At 36.8% G+C, this 21,245-nt stretch overlaps 1 protein-coding gene across 1 annotated transcript in view; it reads right to left on the reverse strand.

Annotated features, from left to right (window-relative positions):
* Positions 1–21,245, reverse strand: part of LOC106054075 (proton myo-inositol cotransporter-like) — a 144,582-nt gene that overhangs the window by 17,067 nt on the left and 106,270 nt on the right. The window contains exons 5-7 of the mRNA XM_056025222.1: positions 7,783–7,994; positions 6,250–6,361; positions 4,014–4,292 (exon numbers count right to left, since the gene is read on the reverse strand). Of these exons, the coding sequence (XP_055881197.1) occupies positions 4,014–4,292; positions 6,250–6,361; positions 7,783–7,994 (603 nt within the window). The remainder of the gene's footprint in view (positions 1–4,013; positions 4,293–6,249; positions 6,362–7,782; positions 7,995–21,245) is intronic.

The raw sequence follows: 21,245 nt of genomic DNA on the forward strand, positions 1-21,245 counted from the left end.
ATACCTCCTTCAAAATATCAGAAAACTCCAGATGGAACTACAAAAAGCCAACTGGCACCTATTCTCAAAGCTCACAGACCTATACACAACTTCAATAAACTGCTAATCAAATCAGGTTAATAAGTCATTCTCAGCTTTCTCCAAAGCAATCCTCCTAGCAGCTAAGGAATCAATTCCTAGAAGAGCAAGAAAAGATTATATCCCCAACAGGTCTGATCACCTTCAACAACTCCACAATGCCACTATTGAAGCCAGAAACACAGTAGAAAATAACCCTTGTATAGAAAATAACATAAATCTAAAAGCAGCTAACGCAGTTTTCAGGAAAAATTACCTTTCCGCCATGAGAAAAAGTTGGCATGAAAAAACAGAACAACTAAACGTAGATATAGACGGCCACAAACTCTGGCGTATAGCCAAATGTCTCAACCAGGAAGAAAACAGAACAACTCCTATAGTAATAGAAAAGGACAACAAACCCCTGAAAGGCCAAGAAGCAGCAAATGAATTCATTAAGATTTTCCAAAGCGTAGGACAAATACAAATTAATGAAAGTAGAAATAAAGATGTAAACTCAGAAATACAAGATAAAATTAAAGAAAACAATCCAGATTACTCCTTGCGAATGACCACTAATCTTAAAATGAAGGAACTAGATGAATCCCTAAAAGTCCTCAAACCAAAACAAGCCCCGCGCCCAGACAAAATATCTAATGATATGCTTCTTCACTTGGGTCCTCAAGCCAAAAGAAAACTGCTACAAATATTCAATGCTAGCTGGAAATCTGGCAGAATTCCAAACATCTGGAAAAAAGCCATTATGATCCCTATACTAAAGCACGGCAAACCAAGAAATAAACTGGATAGCTACCGTCCCATCAGCCTCACTAGCTGTTCTTGCAAACTGATGGAAAGAGTGATAAATAGAAGGCTGACATGGATCCTTGAGTCAAATAACCTACTCACTGAAGCCCAGGCTGGCTTTAGAAAAGGCAGATCAACAGAAGATCAAATCGCCTTCATCACACAAGAAATAGAAGACGGCTTTCAAGAAAAGAAACCAACAACAATTGTGTGGGTTGACTTAGAAAAAGCATTTGACAAAGTCTGGGAACAAGGTCTCTTGCTCAAGCTAATCCAGCATCACATATCCCACAGAATGTACAACTGGATAAAGGAATATCTAAATAATAGAAAAGCCTTAGTTTGCATGCAAGGACAAAGAAGCCACACAGTGGGTATAAAAAATGGCGTCCCCCAAGGAGGAGTCCTATCCCCAACACTGTTCCTAATATTCATAAACGATCTAAATAAAAACCTACCAAGAAAAGTTAAAAGCAGCATGTATGCAGATGACCTTGCCTTAATTAGCACAGAAGAATATGTAGGAACATCGAAATTTCAATTACAAGATGCTCTTGATAAACTCAATAATTGGTCCAAAGACTGGGGCATGTCCATTAACACAAAAAAGACAACATTTACCATATTCTCACTGTCAACAAAACAACAAACAATAAAATTAACATTAGATAAGGAAGCTTTAGAAAAAAATGACAGCCCTACATATCTTGGAGTCACCTATGACCCGAGACTAACCTGGAAAAACCAAATAGATAAAACACAGAGTAAAGGTATCCAGAGACTATCCCTCTTGAAAAAATTAGCTGGCACCGATTGGGGAGCTAATCACAACATCCTGAAAAAGACCTATACCAGTTATGTAAGACCTGTACTAGAATATGGTGCCTCAGCATAGGGCTCAGCAGCCCCAACCTAAGAAAAATAGACAAGGTTCAAAATATTGGTTTAAGGATAATGACAGGAGCAATCAAAACAACACCCATAAGAGCTATGGAGGAAACCGCTGCCCTGATCTCTCTGGATGAAAGAAGAGAAATAAAAAATCTTTCCCAATTCACTAAATTGGAAACCTTGGAAAGGCACCCACTCAGAACAAAAATCCACAAAACTGGCACAAAAAAACCGTCTCAAAAGGACCAATTTCATACAGGAATCTCTAAACCTAAAAAAGAAACACCAACTTGAAAAAATTACTCTGGAATCCTCGATACACTATAACGAATCTCCACCCTGGGACGAAAGCCCTTTTCTTACTATAAGGGACCATGTTGAAAACATAAAAAGAAAATCTGATTACAGACCAACAGAGCTCGAGGAAATAGTGAACTGTTTTCTACATACCAATTACCCTAGCAATTAGTGGATCAGAGTTTACACGGATGGCTCATCCCATAAAGCCACCACAAATGGAGGAGCTGGAATACTTATCGAATGGCCAGATGGAGGAAAACTAGAAAAATCCATTGCAACTGGAGAGCTCTCTGACAGTCATAGAGCAGAAAGGGAAGCACTAGCACTAGCTGCTACCATGCTAGCAAATCATCCAAGTTCTCCTCACAGTCAGATTGTCTTGCTAACCGATGCAAAAACAACCCTCCAAAGCTTGCAAAACTCTGATTCCTCTTATATTAAAAACCTCAGAACAGCACTTACAAAGCTCAACAACAACAGCAAAAAAACTGTTATTCAATGGATACCAGCCCATATACAACTAGAAGGAAATGAGAAGGCTGACACACTCGCCAAGAGTGGGAGAACTAACTCTCAAATAAACTCTGCACTCTATCCAGAAGAAATGAAGAAATTAATTGTAAACAAAATAAATGAGAAATGGACGAGCTCTCATCCAAATCACAAGAAAGATGACGCTTACTATAAGCTATCCCGACAAGACCAACGTCTAATCTTTCGACTCAGGACCGGACACAACAGAATGCGACAGCACATGCACCGGAAGCTCAAAATTGGAACCAGTGAAATCTGCCCATGTGGAGTATCACCAGAGAATGGCGACCACGTCCTCCAAAACTGCTCTCTTTACCAAGAGGCCCGTATAAGACATTGGCCCCAAATCACCCCAATAGAAAGAAAACTATATGGAGAGCTCCCTGATTTGGAAACCACTGCGCAGTTCATCTCATGTATTGGTCTACTCATCTGAACACTCCAACATAACAATGAGAACGATGAAGAAGAAGAAGAAGACATTGTTGAACTTATGCAAAGGTGGAACATAAAAATTACTTGGAAGAATTAATGCACCTATAGCGCTGTTAGCGAATAAAATAATAGGCCTAAGTCTTTAAGTCACTATGTCAATAGAAATGAACTATATTACTTTCCACCCTGCATTAATAATGTCAAAAGACATTGTCTAGATTTTCCTTAGTCATTCTTAAATAAGAAAAAAAAATGAAATTGTTTTTTCAAGTCATTTCAATGTACACTTTTGAAATTCAGCTCTTTTTATCTTCCTTGAAATTTTTTCTTTTCTTGAGATCAACGGGAGTCTCCTGGTCACTTTCGATTATCTTGTTCACAAGTATTAAAGATTCGGTAGTATATTACTTGCTAATAACTTAGCGACACGATTTTGCTATTAACGACATAATGACTCGAACAGAAAATAGGTCTCTTGCAGTTGCAGTATTCAATGTATCTACAGTTTGGTGCATTATTAATTCATACGTTTATTTTAACTAAAAAGACGAAGAGCATTCTTTATACTTTTTTGTTCTTAGATAAACACATACTCTTTTCTTGTAAAGGTACAAAGTAGTTGGTTTTTCCCGGCAGCTCTTCATTAATTTTCCAGTAGAATAGAAGAGCATTATCCTAGTGAAACAATGGAAAGTGACTAATCACGTGCTGTATAAGGCTATTAGCTCCATATTTTAATTTTGTACACGTATTTTTCCAAGTTTTGCTAGGTACCCGTCATACTTGACGTTTTTACATCTTTTTAAAAACATGAATATCCCCTTTTAAATCTTGTCAAGAAGTTAGCAACAGAGTGTGTGCGTGTAGTGTCTCTGTGTCTACTGTCTTTATATGTACCGCCTTCATATATACTGAACTTCTAGATTTAGTATAAAAAAAAAAGAGAGAAGCATTTTGACTAAGTCAGACAACAAAAACTCTAGTCTCACCTATAACGTGAACACCTTGAGTCTCCCGCCGCCTGCTCCACCACATCTATGGGCGGCGTATTCAGGGCTGACAGGTGAAATCCCACCGCCAACCATGCCAGGCTGACGATGGCCCCCATCAAGCTGCCTAGCGTCAGTGGACGGCGTCCAATTTTCTCCACCAGGTACAGCCCCACCAGCGTGAACAGGAAGTTGACGGCCGCAGTCACCGCCGACAGCCAGATGGCAGCTTCATCACTTTTCACACCAGACATCCGGATGATGGTCGCTGAGTAATACCTGCAATGATTGGTGCATGTCAGCAGAAGTACATCCCAATATGACAGCAACTATAGGGATATACCAGGATAAAGTCATTATAGTTATACATGAATAATAGATAGTATGCAGGGGCGGATTATCCGGTAGTCTGTCTGTGTGTCTGTCATATGTTGCGAACCTCTGATATCAATACGGCGGGGTCAAAAAGATTCATGTTTTAAAAATGATGTTACAATTGTGAATACACAAGAAAAGGAAACATTTTATTATTCCCATTTTCTAAATGAATCTAAATCATATTTGTAACAATGCTCTTAAAATATAATGAACACAGAAAATAGACTTGAATGCCACTGTAGGATGCTCTTTGTATCTCAAAGGTACCGCCATCTCCATTGAGTTCCTATGATAATAGCCCTTTCTTTGTTTTCTTAAATCAGAAGTCCACTTCAATGCTATAAAAAGGTATCTGGTTCTTTGAGACTCCATAATGCCTCCTTCCCACTTTGTCATAGATAATTGTCAGACGCCTTTAGCGACTAGCAAGTCGGGTCTTCTATTTTGCGTAGCCCTTGAATGACAAGTCTAATAATTTATTTGTAAATTGTATATTTGTTGGTATTACTATGAAAAGCTGTCCTTTTAAGTTTTGGTAGCCATTTACTGCATTTGTACATCACAGCCTCACGGTACTGCAATCCACTTGACAATGTCACGGTACAGTACTTTGTAATCCCACATGAAGCAAACAGTGGCCTTGATATATTCTCACAGTGCATTACGGCTAGGCTCTAAGGTGTACTTATAGGCCTAATACTATAGCCGTTCACTATATAACTGAGTCAAAAAGATTATGTAAGTCATTCACTATTTGGTTTAATAGGCCAAAATCTCCCATCAGTCATTTCTGTTATCTTATAGTTATCAGTACAAATAAAAACAAACAAACTTTGATATCCAACAGAGATACGTTGCTACTAAAGTAGTCTATACATCAGCATTCCTCCACAGAAACTAACAGTGGACATCTAAACGAAGAAATGTTGTCTCCTAAGTATAAAATACATCGTTTTCAAAAGAACCAGTTTTGGGGATTTACCAGTGCAGCTGGAGGGCTAGAGACTCTTTGATGCATAATCTTAGTCGTATTGAAACATTTCTTGAAATACGTTGAAGTTTAGGAGCCCCCCCCCCCCCTAAAACGAGGTCAACGCAACTACAAATCACGACAACGTAATGGAGTCCTTGAAGAAAAATTGTCCACGACCGAAATACTCATCGCTTATCGTTCTTTCAAGCTGTATTTGTCAATACCGACAGGCAATGTCAACTTTTTAGACGCTGGTCGCTGTTTAGTGCGAGTTATGTAAGAAGGATAACTCGTATAGTAAAAAACAAATTATTTCATTTTTTATTACCACCCTTAAATGTATTTATTGACCGAGAAATGATGAGAGAAAGAGAGAGAGAGAGAGAGAGAGAGAGAGAGACTGACAGACTGTTCAATAAAACTATACAAATATATAATGACGTGAGATAAACCACTACAAAAAATAAAGTAGAAAGCTAGAACTGTTGATATCATTTAATAATGAAATTGCTCCATGTTAGGCTCATTGAAAGTTCATGAGTTACTAGAACGATTTGCTTACAATGACAAACCTGTGACTGAACATAACACACAGAACATCACAGCATAGTAACAAGACATGCACGATTATTTCTGTCATTAACCTAGTTTAATGAATACATCTATGAAAGTCTAGGTAGAGAGATGAAGTGAAAGGTTTCAAGCAGTTGTCATTAATCTACAGAGTTTAATGAACACATCTATGAGAGTCTACGTAGAGAGATGAAGTGAAAGGTTTCAAGCAGTTGTATTGTTATTTCATGGTAGATGTTGATATCAACTCGATGGACTTTGATTGTGATGATGTAACTTGCAGACTGAACATCATTGCCAAGGACAACTTACATGACTGTGTTGATGCCGGCTACTTGCTGTATGATTTGAAGTGAGCAGCCAACTAACAGAGATCTTCGAATGGCTGGCACACGTAACATTTGCACTATGACGGGAGTTTTGCCTGGAATATAAGATGTGGGACAATCAATGAACACAAAGATTGTATCGATGCCTAGACAAATACGTGGAACACGAAATGTTGTGATTGGTTGTAGCCCACGTAATAGTGCTGGACTTCTGACTAGCATTCCACAGTGTTACTATGTATGTATTAAAAATAAAAAGTGATTACACCTTCTAGATGTACTCTCTAAATACTTTTTTTTTCGGTCATGACGTACGTGCATCTAAATATTTGTCTTCATCTTCTGAGATCTACTTCAAAGTAGTAGAACTCTGTGCATGTATTTCCTTAGTTCCAAAAACATGACAAACCAATCTTCTTTCAAGGGAAGGGGGATGTTAAGGTCACCTGGTCATTTGTTAGTGAGAATGTCATTCCCAACCTCGTGAAAAATTACATTTCATTTCCTAAGAAATATAAGGTAGATTTTAGGTAGATTTTGGGTAGATTTGTAGGCTTCACTTTTTTTTTCAATCTCCTTTTTGGCAATTTCTATCAACAAAGTAGTTCACTTTTCTTAACTATTCAAAATGAAAATAAACACGCCTCAGATAAGGACTCCTGATTTAATCACGTCTCTATAAGCCTCAGATAAGGACTCCTGAGTTAATCACGTCACTATAAGCCTCAGATAAGGACTCCTGAGTTAATCACGTCTCTATAAGCCTCAGATAAGGACTTCTGAGTTAATCACGTCTCTATAAGCCTCAGATAAGGACTCCTGAGTTAATCACGTCTCTATAAGCCTCAGATAAGGACTCCTGGGTTAATCACGTCTCTATAAGCCTCAGATAAGGACTCCTGAGTTAATCACGCCTCTGATAAGCCTCAGATAAGCACGCCTCACATAAACACGCTTCATATAAAGATGCTTTCATTAAGGATCAGGTTTTGCATGAAAGACCAAATCTTGGATAGCTCCTTCCTGACTTACATGAATTATGGGCCCATTGTACATATAGCTGTGTAGGATTTACATTTCTGAAATCACTGAACATAGGCTCTAGTTTTTTAGTTCTTCAACAATCTAGCATTAAATTATATTAGTTGTTCTATCTGACATTTTAATATTACTGTTTTATCACAAAGTAGTTATAGACTTTCATGGAGAGGTTCAGTTAAATTTAAAAATAAATGAATAGTTAATGACGTGGTAACGAGCTATTGGTCTCCACAGCCCACAGGTTGCGATGTCGCAGGTCAGTGGTGAGGCCTTCTTTAAAGAATGGTCTCGGCTGATCGCTCTCTTTCTCTCTCTAGCCTATCTTTATTCCAACATTCTACCCATAGGATTCGCCATCTTGAATAAAACCGGAAGTGAGTAAACAATTGTCGACGTGAACAGATTTTTATCGCTTTTTTGCTATTTTTTATTTTGACGAAATTTTAGAGAAATTCTGTCAGAGTTCAAAGGTTACCTCTAGTCTCTTGTTCCCGCTCGAGCTCCACTACAGTCTGTTTGATGTTCTCATATTCCTCCTCTATGTCCAGCGCTCCTCTCATGGACTGCAAGATTCTCCTGGCTTTCTCCTCGCGCCCGCAGCTGACCAACCAGCGAGGAGACTCAGGCATGAACAGAAATCCTAAGAGTTGAATGCCTGCGGGTACAGCTCCTAGACCCAACATGTACCTGTGGCGAAGTTTAAAATTAACTTAAACAAGCAAAATAATAATTTGAACGTTGAAAATCACTATACATAAGAATTAGCAATCATTACATCTAGCAGATTGGTAGAGGAGATGTGTGAGTGTGTGATAGTGTGTATGCGTGCTTGTGTATGTGTGAGTGTTTAGACTAATGTAATAGATCTTTAAAAAACAAAAAGATCCATATGCTGAGAAAAGAGAAGACACATGCAAAAGATGGAGTCTTAGATGTGAAAGAATGGAGAGATCAAGTTCCCTACGGCGAGACAGGTCACAGGCCAATCAAGTTCTCTACGGTGAGACAGGTCACAGGCCAATCAAGTTCTCTACGGCGAGACAGGTCACAGGCCAATCAAGTTCTCTACGGCGAGACAGGTCACAGGCCAATCAAGTTCTCTACGGTGAGACAGGTCACAGGCCAATCAAGTTCTCTACGGCGAGACAGGTCACAGGCCAATCAAGTTCTCTACGGTGAGACAGGTCACAGGCCAATCAAGTTCTCTACGGCGAGACAGGTCACAGGCCAATCAAGTTCTCTACGGCGAGACAGGTCACAGGCCAATCAAGTTTTCAACAATAGAGAACAAAAAAAAAAGACAATCTTCTTCTTCTTCTTCTTCGTTCTCTCTCTCTTAGTGTAGTCAAGTTTGTCGCAAATCTTTTAGAGAGATTTGAATGTCATTTTTTGAACTTGCCAAGAAATCTGAGCTATACCTTCTATTGGGAATATTCCATGAACTCAACATTCTAGAGAATATCCCTTAAGATCAACATCCTATTGAGAATATTTCATGAATGAACATTTGTTTCAGAGTATCCCTAACCTTAACATTGGAATAATATCCCTAAACTCTAAATATCCCCAAACTCTACATTCTATTGAGAATACCCCCAAACTCTACATTCTATTGAGAATATCCCCAAAATCTACATTCTACTGAGAATATCCCCAAACTCTACATTCTACTGAGAATATCCCCAAACTCTACATTCTATTAGGAATATCCCATAAAGTCTACATTATCTGGAAGTGATAAATATTATATAAACATCATTTCATAAACGTGCCATATCTCGAGAAAGTTAAGTATAATTCAGGAAATGGATTGAACACAATTTTCAGTTGCTCTATAGTGATACTTCTCTAGTGAGAATTATTCTGTCAATCTCTTTATAAGTTTAAGCAAGCGTCATGCTACCTTCAACTCAATGGCTACATCACAAGGTCCTCAGGGCTGGCAAAGATCTTCATTCAGAGACTTGTACAAGGAAAAAGACAAAGAGAAAGCGTTGTGAAGACAACATAAAAGAATGGACAAGCCTGTCATTGAAAGAACTTCTTATCTTATCTTATCTCATATAATACAAACGTTACTTCAAAAAAGAAGATGATTACGTCCTACGCGTCATGCATTTAGTCATGCATATTAACCAATGACTTAAATTCTGCCAAGTCACTGGTTTTCCTGGCTAGCTCTATATATTATACAATCGTCTGCAAATAATCTGAATTTTGTTCCTGAAAGAATGCAATTTGGTAAATCATTTATATAAATTAAAAATAGTAGTGGACCTAAGACTGTTCCTTGAGGTACATCTGAGTTTATTGTTATTGGTGTTGATTTAGAGCCATTTATTATTACAGGCGAAGGACGTAGTGGAATGGAGAAAGACAATCAACAGGTCTTGTGTGGTGCCCCAACGATTCAACAGACTAAGGGCTAGGTGAAGGTGATAGTTATCTTGGGAAGGATTTGTTTCGCACCCTGTATGATTACATTGTTATTTATTAACGAGACCAACTCATTCATTTCATACCTGGAAAAAAGCATTTAAATATAACTTTGATGAACTGCCTTTAATAAACACATTAAGAAGGAAGAAAACCTGTGTCTATTACTTTGTAATTTTACTGCACTCAGACACGCGGTTTGATGAAAGACATAGTCAATTTCCATGGAAACAATAACATGATTCTCAAATTGGATGTACGTGTTCCGTCAAGAGAATCAGCCGAAATATTTGTGTCAAGGCATTGAACGCTAGAAGTGTGTGTGTGTGTGTGTAGCTATAGAAGAGTTTCATGATTCAGTTCAATCACAGTAATCTGTTCTTTGTTTACATATTGAGCAATCAAAATGTGTTCATGCTTTAAATAGATCTTTTAAAGGCAATGAAATACAGTCAGAAAGAGAATGAAGAAAAAAAAATGATAAGACGAAATGGAGATGCTATGTAATGGAACTTGATAAGAAAACTTAATAAAATAAAATGATAAGTATTGGGACAGATTTGAGATTTGGGCAATGGTAAATAAAAAAGCAAATTTTACAAAATTCTTTTTAAAAAGCAAAGCTTATATAAGCTGCACATTTACGGTCATAGATATCATTCTGTAAGATTTGTTTCCCTTCTACCTTCTTCTTCTTCCAGCCAGCTATAATGGAAAGAACTGCATTTTTACACACATATATATATATATAATGTAAGATTTATTTCCCTTTTTCTACATAGAAAAATACTTAATTACCAATAATCAATTAATTACTTGTTAAATTTAGTTTTGTTGCTTCATGTTCTGTTAGGGACGAAGTTGTGGAAGGATTCAACTTAATCCGAGACTGGGAAGTAGGAGCAATAACGTGGGGACACTAGTTGCACCAGACTGACGGAGTGATTGGATGTACGCTTTGTACAAAGCAATGTCAAAAAGTCCATATCACTAGAACCAACGAACTAATGAGACGAGCATATAGAGAAGTTGTCTGTTCACTTCTTGTTCATTTCTTTTATTAGCAATAGTTTCAGCCAGGTCGTGTGGTGTATGCTCTGGACTGTCGTTCGATGTTCAAGATTGCCTAGGGTTCGAACCCTTCCATTCCCATGATGTCATGGGTGAGGTTTGGGCTAGGATGTAATTCTCTTCAAATCTGAAGAAACATCCGAAATGTGTCCAACAAAAGAATATGAAAAAACAACAATCTAACTTTATTCCATACAAAATAGACGTGTGTGGGGCGAAAGCGTTTTCGAGTTGATTGTAGAGAATTTGTAGTCTTTGGCGGCTTACGTTGGTAACATTATGAACACAGGGTCAATATTCATGTGTATTCAATGATTTGGTTCATCACTATGAACCTGGCTGTCACAGATTACATTATAGAATTGTTTGTACATTTCACTTTTAAAAGAAATATAAGCCCTCGACATGAGTCTCGGGATTTAATCCTCAAATTTAGACATTTGACATTCAAGTCAGGATTTACCCAAGGGACGTAATTAGTATGTTTAAAATCTATTGGTTGATTTGAATTTAAACAAAGACATTTTTGAAAAGAGTTAGCGCCAGAGAATTGGCGGTAGTAGGAAAGTAAAGTCAGTCGAATAAATAATGTCCTTGTAGTCAGTCACGTTTCTAAGAGCTCTGTTTGAAAAGCCTTTGTAATATGTTCCATGCTCATTGATTTGTAATTTGTACATAAACTGTACTTACGTTGTGTTTAAATAAAGTTCCAGAGTTTTGTTTTATCAAAAGAATCATCAATTGTAATTCTAGATCGTCATTTTTGTTAACTATTGAATTCAAGTAAAATCCCCGGCATCACAACACGTCATACCATCAAAATGTTGTGACATATTTGGCACTCTCCGACTAACAAAAGTTCATGGACAACTTTTAACGAAATTTATTCAAGACCTAGGACCAATTTCTAAAACTCTTCAAAGGAACTTCATTCTTATTTAACGGAGGACAGAATTTCTGTGTTTAACAGGTCAGTTGGTTATCGATAATTCTTTTATAAAGATTTTCGTCAGAGTTACGTCTAACTCACGAAAACTATTATTATATGTAATTGGCAAAAGGAATAAGACCAATATACATAATAACTGGCATTATTAAAAGACCAGTAAAGCAAATAACTGGCATTATTAAAAGACCAGTAAAGCAAATAACTGGCAATATTAAAAGACCCGTAAAGCAAATAACTGGCAATATAAAAGACCAGTAAATCAAATAACTGGCATTACAAAGAAGACCAGTAAATAATCATTTGTGCAGCACAAAGTAAACAGAAGACCAGATTTAACCAACTGTTAAACCAGTAAAAAGTACATCGGCTCAATAGATCTATATATTCAATCATACGACTCCAGTAACTACAAGTCTACTGTCAAGAATTTATTAGCAAATTGAGGCTTCAAGAACTTTGTCACTATATTATTATTATATCTGAGATAAAGCCAAAATCCAGATATTGAACTTTTTGCTCCAATACAAGAAACTAACAAAAAATTAAATATGGCTTCCAGTTCTAGAACACAACGATTCTTCGAATTAATAGAATTTGCCAAAGAAAAGCAAATTTCAAAGCCAGACCAGTGGGCAGAGAAACAAGAAGAGAAAGAATATCAAGAGCAAGAAGCTGAAAAACAAAGGCAAGAAGCTGAAAAACAAAGGCAAGAAGCTGAAAAACAAAGGCAAGAATCTGAAAAACAAAGGCAAGAATCTGAAAAACGCATGCAATTAGAAGAAAAAAAATTGCAAGACGCCGAAAAGCAAAGACAACATGAAAAAGAAAAAATGGAATTCGAAAGGCAAAATAAAGAAAGCATTTCAATTCAAGGTCACTCAAGTATGTTTGAAAAATACAGATTAATGAACAAAATATCGGCTTTCAACGAAAACATTGACAATATGGACTCGTATCTCATAAGATTTGAAGAAATAGCTACAACATCCGGTCTACCTGAAGCACATTGGTCGAGCTCACTCCTTACCCTCTTGACTGGCAAAGCTGTCAACATTTGCTCACAACTGTCCATCAATGAACGCAGCACTTACTCTGATATCAAGGAAGCTCTACTGCGCCAATACGGAGCAACTTCAGCCAACTATAGAAAGAAATTCTATAATGAAAGGCCACAGCAAAATGATGATCCTCAAATTTTTGTAGCTAATATGTCAATGTAGTTTGATAGATGGGTATTTATGGCCAAAATAGAAGAAAGTTACCAAGCTCTTCGTCAACATATTATTATCGACAACATCACCCATGCTCACTCAGAAGATATTCAATCCTACATTATAGAGAGAAATCCTACTGATATACAGACATTAACCAAGATCATCAGACAATATAGAGCAGCCTAGCCAAACAAGTCAGTCAAACCATCTGTTGAAGAAAATTTTGTCTGCTTTGCTCAAGACAAAAATGCAAGATATAAGTCAGATGACAAAGTCAAATGCAACAAATGTCATAAACTAGGGCATTTCACGTCTCAATGCCGCAGCAGAACCACAGAATGTTCATTTTGCCATAAAAAGGGTCACCAAACTCATGAATGTTGGAAAAAACAGGCAGTCTCTAAAAATCAAAATTTTGATAGACCCACATCACCAACTCAAAGATACAGCAATAGAGAGCAATACAATCTCAACAAAGCACCTGGAAACAATAAACCAGATAACAACAAACCTCGCTACAGAAGTCATTCACAGGACTCCAGACCACAATATATGCCTAACAGAAGCTATTACAATGAGCACTCAACTATGACAGTCATTGCAAAGTCCAATGGTCTCAAATTTTATCCAGGCTTTGTAGGAGACAAGAAGGTGGAAGTTCTTCGTGACACCGGAAGCACGTCCACATTAGTACATGAACGCTTCGTACACGCAAACCGTTTCACAGGCAACCACGTCCAAGCCACTGCCTTCAACGGAACTGTCAGCAAGTTGCCTGAAGCCATCATTTATGTTACCACACCATTCTTCAGTGGTCAAACAAAAGCATTAGTAACACCCAATCTACCAGTGGACCTAATCATTGGAAACATAGAAGGAGTTAAAGAATGCACCCCTCAAGAACTTACTGAATGGACAAATGCCATAGAGCAAGGTCAAAAATGTTTGGCAGTAATGACAAGATCCATGTCCAGACAACAAGAACATTTGGCACCTGAACAAGTTGGCCAAAATAATCACATGGCTACCTCAGTTACTCAAGTTATGCAGAATGCAACAGAACCAGTTACTAGTCCAGTAGCCAGCAACAATCAAGAACACTCAACATGGACACCCCCAGTTACATCAAGCCCATCCCTACCGGTCATAAGTCCACCTCCAATTCCCGAATGTCCATTGTTGAATTTTGAAGAACAAGACGACATGCCCAGAGTCTCTAGCAATGATACAAGAACTCTAACTGGTCAAACTGAAGTCCATCAAGACAAGTCTCATGAACCAGAAGCAGATACTTATACTCAATCAACTTTGGCTATACCAGACAAAAGAAAAACTTTTCAACTTAACTCTACCACTCATACAAGTATTCCTCATCTGAAAGAATGTGAGTCAACTAACGAAGCCATTACAACCATGAACATTGGAAGTCAAAGAATATTACAGGAACACATGAAATCAAGACATTTTGCTCAAGGAGATCAAGTCAATTTACTGTTACCAGATTTCAGTAACAAGCTATTCTACAAATGGCAAGGTCCATTTACCATCACCAGAAAGATTTCCAACCTGCTTTATGAAATCAATGTCAACAAGTTTACCAGAGTATTTCATGTTCATATGTTTGAACATTACCATGAAACAGATAATGAAGACATCAAAGCAGAAGTTGAACATTTTACAAGCTTAGCAACTATTCCTGAGGAAGAAGAAACATCATCAACACCCATTCCTGAGATAGATGTTTCATTACCAACATCAAATAACATTGACATTCCCAAGGTCATCACTCTGGATGACATAGCACTACAGAAAGTAAAGAACATTAAAGTGTTTCCAGACCATGCAGATTTCTTTACCGGTGTTTCTGAAACATTTCCAGTACTGCAATTTGAAAACAACTCAGAGAGCAACAACATTGACAACACCAAGTTTCATCCTCCTTCTATTCAAGGGGCAACTTTTCTTCAGAAAGGAACAAATGAACTTCTTCAACATTGCTGTATTGACCGATTGAACTCAGACATGTTCAGTCATTGCTCTATTGAACATTCTAATGCAAAGCATTCCGCTACCATTGTTCTACAGCGTCAAAGTTCATCAACCAGAAAATTGAGTTTTGGTTTCGGACAGTTCTTATTTTCACCAAACTCAAACGCGGTTCAATCAGACATTATCTGTGAGATCATTATGACATGGAGACAACAGCTTCATAAACTGAAAGACCTTTTCTTCAAGTTTAGAAAACGCACATGCACATCCATGTCGGCAATTCAGAAAGGTTCCGAACTTTACATTTCTACTCTACATATGTACTATAGCATATTTAGTGCCACTTGATCCATTATCATTCATACTCGTCAAGGAAGAACAGTATTCAGTTGTACTTAATCAATTAATTTGTCTACTCATTTTTTCCACAGGTATTCTATATCAGATGTTCCATTTATTTTTAGCACAAAGCAACCCACTGAGGAAGGTCACTCATTCAAGATACTTTGTTTATTATGTTTCAGCATCTTTGCATATGACATGCATCAGACATTTTAATTTTTAAATCATGTGCATTTTATTTCAGGTATTTTATTTCAGGTCGAATATTATTGCATATATCCTATTATAATAGTACAGATACATGACAGACAATTGTAATTTTTCATTGCTTCACACATGTTGAGATTTATATCACATTGAGTATTATTTTCTCAGAAGATTGTCATGAACTATCACAATTATTTTTTCTATGTCAATTTTTCATATGCAATATATTTTTCCATGTACACATTTTCACATTAGTACTAACCAAATGAGTTATAATGTCATATTTTAATTTCATCATGAAGCTTCATAACTTATTCAATTCAAGATTTAATTTATCCAAGTATTATGCTTTGTACAACTTTTGATATTGTTCATGACAAGCATTGTCTCATTTTCATAACCACTTGAATAGTGAAACAGGTATTCAAAGTCATCAATAATTTTATTCACTGCATTTACATTTTTTTTGTTATTATCTCCAAGTTGACTTTATTTTGTCATATGTTACCTCAACCATTTTTCTATAATTTCATGTATGGTATTTTGTATATATTTAAATAATTTTAATACATATGAGCATTTCTATTACCATACAAATGCTAAATGGAGGGGGGGGTAATATGTCACAGATTACATTATAGAATTGTTTGTACATTTCACTTTTAAAAGAAATATAAGCCCTCGACATGAGTCTCGGGATTTAATCCTCAAATTTAGACATTTGACATTCAAGTCAGGATTTACCCAAGGGACGTAATTAGTATGTTTAAAATCTATTGGTTGATTTGAATTTAAACAAAGACATTTTTGAAAAGAGTTAGCGCCAGAGAATTGGCGGTAGTAGGAAAGTAAAGTCAGTCGAATAAATAATGTCCTTGTAGTCAGTCACGTTTCTAAGAGCTCTGTTTGAAAAGCCTTTGTAATATGTTCCATGCTCATTGATTTGTAATTTGTACATAAACTGTACTTACGTTGTGTTTAAATAAAGTTCCAGAGTTTTGTTTTATCAAAAGAATCATCAATTGTAATTCTAGATCGTCATTTTTGTTAACTATTGAATTCAAGTAAAATCCCCGGCATCACAACACGTCATACCATCAAAATGTTGTGACATATTTGGCACTCTCCGACTAACAAAAGTTCATGGACAACTTTTAACGAAATTTATTCAAGACCTAGGACCAATTTCTAAAACTCTTCAAAGGAACTTCATTCTTATTTAACGGAGGACAGAATTTCTGTGTTTAACAGGTCAGTTGGTTATCGATAATTCTTTTATAAAGATTTTCGTCAGAGTTACGTCTAACTCACGAAAACTATTATTATATGTAATTGGCAAAAGGAATAAGACCAATATACATAATAACTGGCATTATTAAAAGACCAGTAAAGCAAATAACTGGCATTATTAAAAGACCAGTAAAGCAAATAACTGGCAATATTAAAAGACCCGTAAAGCAAATAACTGGCAATATAAAAGACCAGTAAATCAAATAACTGGCATTACAAAGAAGACCAGTAAATAATCATTTGTGCAGCACAAAGTAAACAGAAGACCAGATTTAACCAACTGTTAAACCAGTAAAAAGTACATCGGCTCAATAGATCTATATATTCAATCATACGACTCCAGTAACTACAAGTCTACTGTCAAGAATTTATTAGCAAATTGAGGCTTCAAGAACTTTGTCACTATATTATTATTATATCTGAGATAAAGCCAAAATCCAGATATTGAACTTTTTGCTCCAATACAAGAAACTAACAAAAAATTAAATATGGCTTCCAGTTCTAGAACACAACGATTCTTCGAATTAATAGAATTTGCCAAAGAAAAGCAAATTTCAAAGCCAGACCAGTGGGCAGAGAAACAAGAAGAGAAAGAATATCAAGAGCAAGAAGCTGAAAAACAAAGGCAAGAAGCTGAAAAACAAAGGCAAGAAGCTGAAAAACAAAGACAAGAATCTGAAAAACAAAGGCAAGAATCTGAAAAACAAAGGCAAGAATCTGAAAAACGCATGCAATTAGAAGAAAAAAAATTGCAAGACGCCGAAAAGCAAAGACAACATGAAAAAGAAAAAATGGAATTCGAAAGGCAAAATAAAGAAAGCATTTCAATTCAAGGTCACTCAAGTATGTTTGAAAAATACAGATTAATGAACAAAATATCGGCTTTCAACGAAAACATTGACAATATGGACTCGTATCTCATAAGATTTGAAGAAATAGCTACAACATCCGGTCTACCTGAAGCACATTGGTCGAGCTCACTCCTTACCCTCTTGACTGGCAAAGCTGTCAACATTTGCTCACAACTGTCCATCAATGAACGCAAAATAAAAGTAAAATAAAATCCCCGGCATCACAACACGTCATACCATCAAAATGTTGTGACACTGGCCTACCGGATTTGATAAAATCTGTCGAATGGTTGACCTACAGTTGGTGAATTGGCTACAAAATCTTATTTTGATAATATGTATATATTTTGAGCACGTGAATTAGTGTATGTAATAATACATTTAAATTAAACGGTCCGATCTCTTTCCTTCTCTCTCTCTCTCTCTCTCCCCGGAACACAATGTTAAAGAATTACATTGATGGAAATAAAAAAATCTTCAGAAGAATTGCTTGAGAATGAAGTATGGCTGAATAGCAGAATGTAAAAGAACAGGCCTATTGTGGTATAGCAACTCAACCAACATACATAGAGAAATGTAAATATTTTACTTACAGGCTTTTGATCAAATAATTTTACAAGCCAATGATGACTTGGTAATGGGGAAAGTGGCTGGGGGTGGATCGGACAGAAGTTTCCTGAATAACAGCCTACCATAAATATTTAAATGTAGAGAGTTTGTAAATTGTTGCTTTTATTATGAGTTAATTGTTACAAAAAACTCACTCTGTCTGTCTGGTCAAAAAGTTTGTACATATTATTTCCTCCATACCCGGATCTCGGATCAACATGAACATTTGCACCATTATTTCTTTGACCTGACAACAATCAATTTAAAACTATTGGTAATTACGTATTTTGTTTGGTATCTCGAACAAGGGAAAGAAATTGTACTTGGCTGAAATGATGGTATAGCTGAATTAATCTCCTTTACAGGTCGCCACTCTAAATTGCAATAAACAATACATAACTACACAATCTTCTTTAGTCATGAGAATCTCACTAGCAGGATGATTAGCAAGTCTGTCCGAGGAAGCGTGAGCCACGATTTCGAATTCAGGTTGTTCCCTTTTTTTAAAAAAATTCCACCCAGATAACCCTTTCTTTCTTCTCCATCCCCCCCCCCCCCCCCCCAATTTTCCCAACTGGTCCAGATAAGTGATAGGATCAAAGCTTATTGAGAAATAGCGTTAAACAAAAACAATTGGTAAAAATCTTATTACTTGCACATATTTATTGTTGTTGGTCTAGATTCTAGATCTATTACAAATTGAATTATATGACTTATCCAAACTAACTGATACAATTACACTTCTTATAAACTTTGTATATTTTTTAAAAGTATTTTTACAAATGTTTTTCTTATTTTAATGCAGCCATCTTTCTTGTTTACGATTACAGTAGATTTTTAAAAACTTTAAATAGTTCCTGGACGATCGATGTTACTCCCACACAGATGTTTACCTTTTATGAATGATGATTGTATTCTAGCGTTGGGGGGAATTCTATTTCTTTTCTAGTAACGTTTTTATTCTAGGCGATCAGATATCACTATTTTATGATGTTTACGTAATGCAGTATGTCTTGAATAGAAGTTGTTGAGATAAACTCACTCCCGCTGACACACACATATTCATACGCACCAATACCAACACAAACAAACATATACACAGTTTGCTTAGATCTCAAACACACCCACACACACATACTTAACGTGCGGTTGTTTGGGCTTTGTTAGAGTTACGACCTGAGCTTACAAGTTCAATAAAACAGCAAAAAATGAACACAGGTGAAGGTCTACCACACAGTTGAATTAATTCAATTAATAGTTCTGACACTCTCTATGAAGTCAAACGTTACAATTTTAATTTTTTCCATCTTTGCATAATATAAACTAAGACTTTTCAGATATTGAATGTTTGAACGAATAGAAAACAATTCTATGACTTGTTGGCGCAGCTCCGTCAAACAAGAATGATGAATGAGTTGGTCTGGAAAACAATTCTATGACTTGTTGGCGCAGCTCCGTCAAACAAGAATGATGAATGAGTTGGTCTGGAAAACAATTCTATGACTTGTTGGCGCAGCTCCGTCAAACAAGAATGATGAATGAGTTGGTCTGGAAAACAATTCTATGACTTGTTGGCGCAGCTCCGTCAAACAAGAATGATGAATGAGTTGGTCTGGAAAACAATTCTATGACTTGTTGGCGCAGCTCCGTCAAACAAGAATGATGAATGAGTTGGTCTAAAACAATTCTATGACTTGTTGGCGCAGCTCCGTCAAACAAGAATAATGAATGAGTTGGTCTGGAAAACAATTCTATGACTTGTTGGCGCAGCTCCATCAAACAAGAATGATGAATGAGTTGGTCTGGAAAACAATTCTATGACTTGTTGGCGCAGCTCCGTCAAACAAGAATGATGAATGAGTTGGTCTGGAAAACAATTCTATGACTTGTTGGCGCAGCTCCGTCAAACAAGAATGATGAATGAGTTGGTCTGGAAAACAATTCTATGACTTGTTGGCGCAGCTCCGTCAAACAAGAATGATGAATGAGTTGGTCTGGAAAACAATTCTATGACTTGTTGGCGCAGCTCCATCAAACAAGAATGATGAATGAGTTGGTCTGGAAAACAATTCTATGACTTGTTGGCGCAGCTCCATCAAACAAGAATGATGAATGAGTTGGTCTGGAAAACAATTCTTTAACTTGTTGGCGCAGCTCCGTCAAACAAGAATGATGAATGAGTTGGTCTGGAAAACAATTCTATGACTTGTTGGCGCAGCTCCATCAAACAAGAATGATGAATGAGTTGGTCTGGAAAACAATTCTATGACTTGTTGGCGCAGCTCCGTCAAACAAGAATGATGAATGAGTTGGTCTGGAAAACAATTCTATGACTTGTTGGCGCAGCTCCATCAAACAAGAATGATGAATGAGTTGGTCTGGAAAACAATTCTATGACTTGTTGATGCAGCTCCATCAAACAAGAATGATGAATGAGTTGGTCTGGAAAACAATTCTATGACTTGTTGGCGCAGCTCCATCAAACAAGAATGATGAATGAGTTGGTCTGGAAAACAATTCTATGACTTGTTGGCGCAGCTCCGTCAAACAAGAATGATGAATGAGTTGGTCTGGAAAACAATTCTATGACTTGTTGGCGCAGCTCCGTCAAACAAGAATGATGAATGAGTTGGTCTGGAAAACAATTCTATGACTTGTTGGCGCAGCTCCGTCAAACAAGAATGATGAATGAGTTGGTCTGGAAAACAATTCTATGACTTGTTGGCGCAGCTCCATCAAACAAGAATGATGAATGAGTTGGTCTGGAAAACAATTCTATGACTTGTTGGCGCAGCTCCATCAAACAAGAATGATGAATGAGTTGGTCTGGAAAACAATTCCTTAACTTGTTGGCGCAGCTCCGTCAAACAAGAATGATGAATGAGTTGGTCTGGAAAACGGAAGCTGTCTTTCAATAATCTCTCAATGGAATCTTTTCAGTCCCTCAAATGACCGTTAATGGCCACTCAAAAATCAATGT

The sequence above is a fragment of the Biomphalaria glabrata genome, chromosome 4 (genome assembly GCF_947242115.1).
Source record: "Biomphalaria glabrata chromosome 4, xgBioGlab47.1, whole genome shotgun sequence".
NCBI lineage: Eukaryota > Metazoa > Mollusca > Gastropoda > Planorbidae > Biomphalaria > Biomphalaria glabrata.